Raw genomic sequence first — 12558 nt, forward strand, 5'->3', positions numbered from 1 at the left:
TTATTATTATTATTATTATTATTTCACATGGTTTAAATTTTGACATGATAGACAGCACAGCTCTTCTACCTAAATATGCTCTTAAAAATTGTGTTCTACCTATATTATATTGTGTAATGATGACTTCTGTATACAAATAGCTGGAAGACATGTGAAATTAGACAACTTAGTTCATGTGAAAGTATCGCTTTAGTTTATACATTCTCACGTACATTTATATCGTTCTTATTACTTTCCAGTTTTTCAATTTTCTGTTTGTACATCATAGTATGATTTGTGATTATGCTCAGAAAGAGACTGTATAATTATTAAGTAAGTCGATTATATTTTCTTATGTTCTAACATTATTGTGTTCTCAATAGAGTTTGCTGGAGGCCTATTGTGAATGCCTCGGTTCACTCTTCGGCTGCTTACTTCTACATGGTTGTACAGCTGTTGCTACACCTAGCTGGTGGTCTTTGGAACCAAATGAAAGAAAGCTGCTTAAACTACTCATTGCTAGTGAGGGTCAAGCCTCAGCTAGGGACATTCCTGTGTTCCTGCCTTGTAAGAGTCCTGGTGTAAGTTGTTCTTCAATAAAATATTAGTAGCTGTTAAATAATGTATGTGGAGTTTAGTTGTATAAGTTGTGATATCAACAAATCAATCTAAAAAGCCACCTAATCGATACTTTATTTCTTTTGCCTTTGGCAAACTTAAAAATACATTAACAAACACAGTACATGTTTCGACCACTTAGTGGTCATCTTCAGCTGTATATAAAAAATCTTAGATGATAACATTTAAAAGCAAGCACATTGGATCTTAAAACTATATCCCATGGGAATCTAAAAACTATTGTTCTAGAAGCTTTAAATGAATTGGAAGATGGGGGGGGGGGGGGGTTGGGGGTAAGGAGATTTATGTGAATGATACTTAAATTACAGTATCGTTTACAATTATGTTTAAAATACTTAAATGATGAAAAACGTATTTAAAATATCTAAAAGCGTCTATGGTAAAATTCTTTTTGATAAAATTAGGTGGCGTGAATAAAAAGTTCGTGTTTGTAATAATCTTCAGGCATTTGTGAGAAAATAATAACTTAATTAAAATTCGCGTCTGTGGTGCTGTTAAACACTTTGTTTTTAATAATGTTTCAAGCACAAGTATTTTTGAATAAGTGCCTTACCATAGACACTTTAGAATATTTTAAAGTATGTTTATTAAAAACAAAGTGTTTAACAGCACCACAGACGCGAATTTTAATTAAGTTATTATTTTCTCACAAATGCCTGAAGATTATTACAAACACAAACTTTTTATTCACGCCACCTAATTTTATCAAAAAGAATTTTACCATAGACGCTTTTAAATATTTTAAATATGTTTTTCATCATTTAAGTTTTTTAAACACAATTGTAAACGATACTGTAATTTAAGTATCATTCACATAAATCTCCTTACCCCCAACCCCTCCCCCCCCCATCTTCCAATTCATTTAAAGCTTCTAGAACAATAGTTTTTAGATTCCCATAGGACATAGTTTTAAGATCCAATGTGCTTGCTTTTAAATGTTATCATCTAAGATTTTTTATATACAGCTGAAGATGACCACTAAGTGGTCGAAACATGTACTGTGTTTGTTAATGTATTTTTAAGTTCGCCAAAGGCAAAAGAAATAAAGTATCGATTAGGTGGCTTTTTAGATTAATTTGTTGATTAAACTCATCGATACGGCCATGAAGTGGACAGCTTGCAATAAGTTGTGATATGCGATATCAACCTAAAAGCTTTGTTAACTGCTTGAGAAGGTTGCATTTTGTAAATATACACGTAACTTGGAGTTCTATATTTACTCATGGCTTTAACCTTAGCCAAGCATTATATGTGTTCTGCTTCTGTGAAAGTGACCGATTTGTTTATCTGGAATTTCAAATTATGTGCTTTACCAACCATATCTCTCAATTTACGGTTTTAATATTAGCCAATGGATATCAGGAACATATAGTCAAGGTCGTTACATAGGCTAAACAGCAATTTGGAATTGAAAATGAAGAAGGTTTTTGTGTCGAAACTTGGTTTCCATGCTGGTGTTATTTTGAGAAATTTGTTGACGTGAATGTTTGCATTTCAGGTTTTGTAGACATTATGTCCTGAAAATATTTTCAAAATGTAAAATAGACACACAATAATAGTGTTGGTGAATACTCAGAAAGGAGCGATAATGATTGGGAAAGTGAGGAAAGTGAAATTGATGCAAGTGAATGTGAAAGTGACATTTGTGATAGAGCAGATTCAGATTATGAAGAACTGGGTAATGAATTGAAATGGCGTATGGCTTTTAGTGCCGGGAGTGTCCGAGAACATGTTCGGCTCGCCAGGTGCAGGTCTTTTGATTTGACTCCCGTAGGCGACCTGTGCCTTGTGATGAGGATGAAATGATGATGAAGACTACACACACACCCAGCCCCCGTGCCAGTGAAATTAACTAACGATGGTTAAAATTCCCGACCCTGCCGGGAATCGAACCCGGGACCCCTGTGACCAAAGGCCAGTATGCTATCCATTTAGCCGTGGAGCCAGACAGAACTGGGTAATATTGGTGGGATTAATCAGCAAAATTTGACAGAAGGTAAGGATGACATTGATAGTGATGAGCAGAACACAGGATGTTATGAGGTGACAATCAGGATTCAGCAGATATAGAGTAAGTATAGTGCTCAGTCAGTCTAAAGTACTCTGTGGTGGGTATGTCTTGCGATCTGTTCCGATAAAATCATGTATGAATTACTTATTTATGCTGAAGTACTTGCTTTCAGCATGTTCATGGGTGGTAATAAAATATAACAAATATTTCACAAAAGTAAATTCCACTCACAGACAATCTTTAATCCGATTGAGAAGTGTTAAAGGTGCCAAGATGACATCTCAGTCGTTGTCGTCGTCATCATCATCATCATCATCATCATTTTACAGTTCCAGTTTGCCGGGTACTGTTGGCAAGCCTCTTCCACTTTGTCCTATTGAGATATGTCCTGTTGTTGATGACGTCCCCCAGTGTCCTTCCCCAATCTGCATTTTCCATCTTTATGATGTCATCCAGTGGTTTCTTGGTCTTCCCACCATCCATTTTCCTGCTACATATCTCTCCAAGTCATAGGTTTTCACCTGGTATGCTATGGTACCCTGGGGTGACTTGAATGACCTCCAGGGGCGCCAAGGAGTTTTCCATATTAGCTATGAAGGTCGTCATCGTTGGCCGCCACTCGTTTCCGAGAATTTGTTTTTCAACTGCAATTCGTCTTAACATCTGTTGGCTCTGTAGAGATGATGCTGATGACTGATCAAGCCAGTCTTTACATCAAACGTATGGGCACACAGGTCACATCTAAAGCTGGGTGGAGGGTGTGGTTGGATCTGACGTAGTTTCTGCTTTTCATGGGTTTCAATTTATTGTTTATAAAATTCTACTTATAATAGCTCCTGTACTTAAAAACATAGTCAACTCATATACAGTATGCGGAATTACTTCAAATAATACTATACAGCTGGTATAAGATTAAAAATTACATTGCATTTATTTATTTTATTTATTTTTTACCCATTTTGGAACCTAACCAGCATAACGACTTGCTGCATCTTAACCAGAGCCCCTATTGCCACTGCTTTTCAGAGTTCCATCATATCACAGACCGATCCATTAATAAGAAAGTTAAAAACCTCAAAGAAAAATGACCTAATAGCAACTAAATCTGATAAAGGGAATGCAATAGTAATCATGGATATTCAAATCAAATCAAGTCAAAATCTCTTTATTTGCAAATGAGGTGTCTACCTCGGTGGCAAATGATACACTAAAATACATTATTGTCAAGCACTAAATTTTAAATTAACAAGAGAAGAAGAACATTTTTCTAGAATACAATAATATACAATTTACGCTAACAATTTTTTCTATTAAACAAACAGATCATCCTTAATAAATTTATATTGTTTACAAAATTCTACTTATAATATCTCTTATACTTACAGTCATAGTCAACTCATATACAGAATGTGGAATGAAGCTGTAATGGCCGCTAGCTGCTAGTCGCGCGCAAACTTTCTCTCGCAAAAATTGTAAATTGCAGGTGATATAGTGCTTGAAGTGATAAAGAATTACATTCGTGCTGAAGTTCAACGTGCTTGAAGTGATAAAGACGTTATTACATTCGTGCTGAAGTTCAACGTGTGCAGCTAACTACAGTAAACTATCAGTGTTATACTACTAAGTTGTCATAATGGCTCCTAAGAAGCTTCCCCAAGCCAGCCCGCCGCATGGCGCCAGCATACAAGAACTCGTTAAGCAGGCCGTAGCCGTAGCCGTAGCCGAACAGTTACAGCCCCTAATGTTGCAGCTCCAGGAACTAAGAGCGGAATACAAGGAAAGTGTCAAACTATTACAAGATCAGCTTCAGGCTAAGGACAAGGAACTTGTAAAAATTAAAAGCGACTTTAAAAACAAGCAAGATGAACTGGAGCAATACCAGCGCCGGCAAAGTATTCGTATTTTCGGCATTCCGGAAAAGGAAGGAGAAGATCCCGATGTCATCGCAATAAGCATCGCAAGAGATCTTGGTGTCGACCTTGACCTTCGGGACATTGACAGGAGCCATCGCATTGGAAGACGACTGGGTGCGAAGCCACGACCTCTGATAGTGAAATTCGTTTCCTGCCGTAAGCGGAGTGAAATCTTCCACAAGAAAAGAGGCCTTAAGGGAACGGCGGTCACAATAAGAGAGGATCTGACTGCAACAAGACTCGCAGTCCTCAAGGAGGCAATTTCGAGGTTCGGTGTACGCCAGGTATGGAGCATTGATGGAGTAATCAATATAAAAATAGGATCAAATAAGTTTAAAGTGTGCACTATGGAACAGTTAAATGAACTAAAGTGATATGCGGGAGAAATGATCACAACATTTTGTTACTTTCTATTGTAGTTTAATTTTAGAGTTAACCTTGTAGTATACCGTAATTTTTAACTTTAACTCTCTATTAGAACGTAATTAGTAATATAGCTTACTTTTGCTTGCCGTAGTGGTAGATTGGTGTTAGTAGCGGTAGACTGGGTTCAGTGCCTTATTTTTGTCGTGTTTATTTCCACCTACATTATTGACACATTGCCATTATCGTATTGATCGCTGTAAATTGTTATTTCCATTTCATTCCCATTATTGTCATATTCATCTCCAACATAACGGAGAACAACGTAATTTACAGTCCCCCTGATAACGAACTTGAGACAAACGAACAGGCTCCCCTCTTCCTTGCAAACATTCCTCAAAACCTTTCACTTACTCCACCCTCCCCCAATGTCGCTGGAACCAGCTGTGCAGGCAACATACACCTATTGTCATCTGAGCTTTCTTGCCATTCCCAGTCGACAAGGGACATCATTAACCACCAGCTTTCTCCGTACAGTAATGCTTTAAAAATTTGCCATATAAACGCTCAAAGCCTCCTTGCGGAGGAGCGAATGGACGAAATAAAAGCCCTATTTATGCCTCCCAGTTTCCACGCAATATTAATCTCTGAATCTTGGTTAAAACCACATCACGCAATAGAAAGACTGCAGCTGGCGGGTTATACATTTCTTAGATCCGACAGATTAAATAAGCCCTCCGGGGGTACCGCTGCGTATGTTATGACCAGCTTACGCCCTAAAATAATCTGTAGGTCTCCAGGTCCGTACGAGCGAAAACCTGAGTTCATGTTCCTGGAAATAACTGTGAGTGAAGTTAAATGTCTTCTGGGTGTAGTATATAAGCCACCGAAAGCGGGTTTTTTATGCGATCTAGAGACTCAAATACAAGATTTAGTCACTGATTACTCAAATATAATTATAATGGGCGACTTTAACATAAACCTTCTTGAACCTAACTCTCCTCAGACAACCCAACTTTTAACATCATTTAAAGCTTGCAATTTAACGTTTCTCCCTCTCAACGCTACACATCACACAGACACATCACACACCTTAATTGATCTCATTGCCACTAACCAACCTGAATTAGTTCATCACGGTCAAATTAGTGTCCCGGGTATATCGCGACATGATGCTATATTTATGGCCTATTCTATTAAAAGTCCCAAGTTCAAATCGAAAATAATTTCATATAGAGATCTACGAAGAATTGATAAGATTAAACTTTTACAAGACGCAGTTGCAGTGCCATGGCATGACATATTTAAACTTAAAGACATAAATGACAAAGTAACTCTCTTCAATCAACATATGACTGAACTGTATGATAGACACGCCCCTGAAAAGAAGGCTCGAGTTACGCGGAAGCCAGCTCCCTGGCTCTCAGATGAGATTAGAGCACTAATGGCTGAACGCGATGCTACTTATAGACGAGTTAAGAAACATTGCACTCCTGACAATCTACTGAACTATAAGAGGCTGAGAAACGCTACGACCCAACAGATTAGAAATGCGAAACTACAACACGCCCACAGTTTAATTCAACCAAATGTTTCAACAGCTGTGTTGTGAAAATCCATAAAGAGCTTTGGAATTACCAAAGGACGAGACGATGACGAAATAAATATACCCTTGGAAAAACTGAACGATCATTTTTCATCTAACTGCACATTAAATGCAGCGCTGAAACAGGAAGTTCTAGACGGGAATTATGCAAAGACGCGAACAGATAGAGAAAACTTCTACTTCCGTCCAGCAACCCACTCACAAGTCAGGTTTGCTATAAATCGGATAACATCAACGGCAAAAGGAAATGACAGGATAGGAATAGAGATGATAAAAATTATTCTGGATGTGATATTACCTGCACTAATTAACATATTTAACTCTTCCCTTGTAGACAGCACATTTCCCGAAATATGGAAAGCGGGCATTATACGTCCTCTAAAAAAAGTAGCTTCCCCTTCTGAACCATCTGACTACAGAGCCATCTGCATACTTTCTGCTTTATCCAAAGCGCTAGAGTTCATCGCTCATAGACAAATAACAGACTACATGATGACTTACAACTTATTTGGCCCACTACAATCTGGTTTTCGTCAAGCACACAGTACTACAACGGCACTACTGAAGGTCACAGAAGACATCCGAGAAGCTATGGACAACAAGGAAGTGACAGTTTTAATACTCTTAGATTTGAGCAAAGCTTTTGACTCTGTTGACATTGACATCTTGCTCTCGAAATTGTATTCCCTCCATTTCTCGGACAGCGCCCTCCTTTGGTTGCATTCCTACCTGCATGGCCGTCGGCAGTGTGTTACAGATAGAATAAACAAATCAACTTGGCGGTCTGTGCAGTGTGGTGTGCCCCAAGGGTCAGTGTTAGGACCCCTTCTTTTTTCCATTTACATTAATGATGTCTCCAAAAACCTAACGCATTGCAAATACCATATTTATGCTGATGATGTACAAATGTACCTCCATACATCTCCAAATCTAATACTTTCCGCCATAGACAAAATCAATCAGGATCTAACATCATTTTCTTCTTGGTCTTTGAGATGTGGGCTTAGGTTAAACCCAGCTAAAACGCAAGCCATCATCCTTGGATACCCAAAACTACTCACGAAGGTCAATCGACCAGAGATTCCATCTATAAGGTTGTGTAATACTAACATACCATTCACGTCATCAGTAAAAGTCCTAGGCATTACTTTCGATGATGACATGTCATGGAAAACGCATATCACGAACATCACCCAGAAAATATTCTCTGCATTGCACATGCTGCGCGGGTATAAATACTTATTTCCTGAAAAACTAAAAAAAATGTTGGTAGAAAGTCTGGTTTTCCCTCATTTCGACTATTGTGACGCGATTTATAGAGATGCTCGAGGCAAGTTATTGAGCAGATTACAACGTGGTCAAAATGCTTGTGTGAGATACGTCTGTAACCTACGGTACTATGACCACGTAACTCCTTCATATAACCATCTATCTTGGCCCCGACTAGAGATCCGTCGCACTGTGCATTCCCTATGCCATCTCCATAAAATCCTTCATTCTTCACAACCATTTTACCTTACTTCATATTTCAAATACTTATCCTCTTATCACAGTCTTAACACCAGATCCACTAATAATTCCATCCTTGCTTTACCTACCCACAGAACTGCCATCTATGATAAATCATTCACAGTAATTGCCTGCCGTGAGTGGAACCTCCTTCCCGAAAATATCAGGGGGTTAAGCGCTATTCACACTTTCAAGGAAGCACTTTGGAGACATTTTATGCACCAGTAAGGATCATCTGTAAACTTGATGCTGCTACTTACAACCATTCTATTGTTATGGATGTCCTGGTAGAGAGTCTAAAATTTTTATCCGATTTGTCTTTAAAATCAAATGTTATGTACTGCCTTTTTTTTTTTTTTTTTTTTTTTTTACATGTAGGATATTAGTTTTAAGAATTTATCCCTTTTTATGTCTGATTTATTTAATCTTAATTTAATCTTAACTTAATCTTAATTTTATTAATTTAATCTTAATTCATTTCATCTTAATGTAATCTCACCATTCTTGTATTATTATTAATTTAATTTGTATTAGACGTAGTTATTGTAATACAATGCAACATATGTATATTTCAGTTCCTGGTTAGATGGAAGAGAAGGCCTGAAGGCCTTAATCTTGCCAGGTAAAATAAAACATTACTAAACTAAACTAAACTACTTCAAATAATACTATGCAACTGGTATAAGATTAAAGTTTACATTGCATTTATTTACTTTTTTTTGTTTTACCCATTTTGGAACCTAAGTAGCGTAACGACATCTGCGTCTTAACCAGAGCCCCTTCTGCCACCACTTTTCAGAGTTCCTGAAGGGCCTTCACAGCTACCGTAGCAGTCCCAGGGCCCTCGAAGTCCCCACTGTACTTCACCCCTACCATTAATGATTATATAATAAAACACATTTGTTTTTCGTGGAAAACAAATTTGACATAATTAAGAAAGATCCCTTAAATAACCTGCAAAAAGAATTAAAATCAGTAGTCATTAATAGTACTTCCCTTTTCAATTAATTTGAAAAGAAAAAAACTCATTGCCATGAACACTAGGTTACCTGTAGCGAAATTGTTACCAAAAATTCATAAGGCTAACACCCCTATACGACCAGTTATCAATTTGAGGGGGAGCCCGACATACAAATTATCTCTGTTTATTCAAGATATCCGTAGTACACATTATCACTACCAAGCAAATACAATGATAAAGAACTCCATAGAACTTTGCGAAAGAATGAAACATATAAAGCTACCAGAACACCACAAAATCCTTTCATTTGATGTTGACAATGTGTATGCCAATATCCACGTTAAAACCCCTATTAATATGATAAGGAATAATTTAATGAATTTCTGTAAATTAAGCATTGGTGAAATAGATGATTTCATAGGCCTATTAAAATTCTCTTTAAGTAATAATTATTTCATTTTTGAGAATAAAATCTACCAATAGACAGGTTTACCTATGGGAGCACCTTCCTCGAGTATTTTGGCGAACATATATATGGACCACATAGAACACAAACATCACAGATAAGATCAAAGCTATAAAACACTGAACACATTATGTCGACGATGTGCTAGCCATCATAGATAACAGCGTTAACGAAGGAAAGGAAATTTTATAACTACTCAACAGTTTAGATCAGAATATTAAATTCACCATGAAAATGGAGAACAATAACTTGCATAATTATTTAGACATAACACTCATAAAAATGATCACCTGACATTTAACATTTAGCGCAAACCAACTTATACTGCTAACACCATTAAACAAAATTCAGTACATCCTGAAGCTCTCAAAAAAGCTGCCTACAATAAAAATTTGGAAAAAGAAATTAGGACCATCCGCAAATTAGCTTTGAACAGCGCAATCAGCACAAAATTTAAAAATAACGTAATCAATAAACATATTAACAAGCCCACAACTACTTTAACGAAAGAATCAAAAACTAAAGAAAAATATGCCATATTCACATTTAGCAATAATAATATACACATAATCACCAACGTCTTAAGAAAACAGAACCTAAAAATTGCTTTCAAGACCAGCTATGCTAATGAAAAAATATTATTTAACTCACACAGTAAATACTAGCAATAAATACACAAATTCTGGAATATATAAACTGGAATGTCAGAGATATGGGTCAAGTTACGTCGGACAAACTGGTAGGAACTTCCTCAAAAGATATGCAGAACATCACAACGCTTTAAAATATAACATTTCTCTGCCATGAGTAACCATCACAAAGACTGTAATCACAATTGTACTACACTAGATTAAGATCTAACAATTCTACGTGAACAAAAAGGTCCACTACTCAACATTTTAGAGAATTTTTACATCAGTATGGATCAATATAAGAACCCAGTCCTCAACTTAAATGAAATAAATGCAAAAAAGAATGTAATATGGGAAACTTTTATTCTGATAATTTGTAGTAAGAAACAAGAACATAAGAACTCACAATTATTACACTTGGTTTCAATCACCGCTCCCATTATTCCACACACTCCCATTCTCCCGCAAGTCCCGCCCCATTTTCCTACTCCACTTCCTTGTAGCAACACATCTTGCATCTCGACTGCGGGAACAAGTCAGTCAGCAGCTGGACTCCGTTGTCAGAAGAACAGGGGTGATACAAGCGGGCCATGCAGTACAAGTAAATTTTCATTCTTCATAACTTAATCTAAATATTGTTCTTATTAGTCACCATTTTTCAATCTTAAGTCCATTTGTATTATCCATTTTACAGACTAAAAAATGAGACGGTTCAACTTCAATAATGCTTATGTATATCAGCCCATGTCGGAACACAACAACTAAGCCAACAGTATACGGATGCCAGTTGAACCACACCAAAGGACAACAATAACATTGAAACAGAAAGACCTCCAGCTGAAGACTGTTTTAATGATCAACATTTCTCAGTTTTTTAACTTTCATCGTGCTTTTTAAAAAAACATTTTAACTAACATTTCATTTTGTGTGCTTTCCTACATTTTTAAATTCATTTTACATGTCTTACTGAGGATGACCCAATGCCGGGTCGAAACATGTCTATTTATGTGTGAAGTTTTGTCTTAATTAGACGTAAAATATATAGTATTGTCTAGGAGGATTAAAATAATTTTGTACAAGAAGTTTCTTGTACATGTCTATAAATCTTCCGACCATGAGGCTGTTCTGTTTTTATACAATTTTTTCATTTATTTCCAGGTTCCCTTTCGCTTAGTGACCTGTTCACTAGTAGCTGGTGTTGATGTATGTGTTCTTTGTGGTCCTACACCTCCCCTTTCAGAAGTAGAACATACAGCTATACAATGTTGGAAGAGTGCACTAGATCTAATTAGAGCAGCAGAACAGTGTTATCCCCGTAACTTTCCACATGCCATACAACTTGATTCTGGTGTTATGGGGTATGTTGAAATTAGATTTCCTTTGCATGATAATAAAAATCAAATAAATACTGTAAATTGTATTTTAAAAGATTATACCTCACAGCCACTCTTGCAAACTTTGGGCAGTGACTAAGTAAATTAGTAAACTGCCTTGAGAGTTATTGTACCAATTACTATGGAACAGGAGCAAGCATTTAGAGTATATGCTAAATAAATTGTGGGCCTCGCTCGATTAAGCTGGGTAAGGCTGCACAGGATACTCGTGGTTCCCTAGCTCATTAGAGTACAACTTCCACTGTTACTACCGTATGTGTGAGTAAGTCTAGCATGATATACTTTGCAGATATTTACCAGTGCATTGTCACTGTGGATTTTATAAGTGTTTGACCTGTGAAACTAACAGGGTCTCACATCAACATGATAGGCCCGAGACTCCTCTAAACTAAGTCAATAAAAATATTCAACTGTATGTTTTAATCTTTAGTGACATTTAAATAAGAGGTGAAATGGAAGAATAGATTGGAAAGATAAGATGTCTTTAACAGATATCAATAGATATTGGGCAACGTGCAGAGTGGGATTGTTCAGAAGAAAAATCAAAGGACATATACTATTTATATCAAGAATGTAAATGAAAAAGTGGTGTGGGAGAGTTTGTCGTTGCAGGTTTAAGTTCCTTTATTCACCATGTTAAGGAGCAATGAGGATGAGGTAAGCAAATTTCATTAAGCGTTGGGGGATGTACACTTCCTTATCTTTTTCTCCAGTTTCTTGAGGTTAGCACTTTGTGTGGATTTGACCCAGTGTTCCTGCTGGGGGCCCTTCTGAATGCCAGCCCTATGAGGATTGACTTATTCACTATTGTACGCGCGCGCGCGCGCGCGTGCGTGTGTGTGTGTGTGTGAGAGAGAGAGATAAAGAGATATGTATTAAGATGAGCATAAACACCCTGTCACCGAGTCAGAGGAATTAACCATAGACAGTTAAAATCCCAAGTTCGGCCTAGAATTGAACCTGGGGCCCTCTGAACTGAAGGCCATGATGTTGACCATTCACTCTAGGAGCTGGACTTGATGTTCACTAATGGAACCAATAATCAAGTTAAATGATTAAGGACCGAGCTCGATAGCTGCAGTCGC

At 37.1% G+C, this 12558-nt stretch overlaps 1 protein-coding gene across 4 annotated transcripts in view; it reads left to right on the forward strand.

Moving 5' to 3' along the window:
- The window catches only part of fy (fuzzy planar cell polarity protein-like protein), a 196502-nt gene that overhangs the window by 118201 nt on the left and 65743 nt on the right, over positions 1-12558 (forward strand). For 3 of the 4 annotated variants that reach the window (XM_067153250.2, XM_067153249.2, XM_068229108.1), the window contains exons 5-6: positions 363-560; positions 11238-11437. In XM_067153250.2, the coding sequence (XP_067009351.2) occupies positions 363-560; positions 11238-11437 (398 nt within the window). The remainder of the gene's footprint in view (positions 1-362; positions 561-11237; positions 11438-12558) is intronic. The other variant, XM_067153251.2, reaches the window with a different exon arrangement.

The sequence above is a fragment of the Anabrus simplex genome, chromosome 1, assembly GCF_040414725.1.
Source record: "Anabrus simplex isolate iqAnaSimp1 chromosome 1, ASM4041472v1, whole genome shotgun sequence".
NCBI classification, from domain to species: Eukaryota; Metazoa; Arthropoda; class Insecta; order Orthoptera; family Tettigoniidae; genus Anabrus; species Anabrus simplex.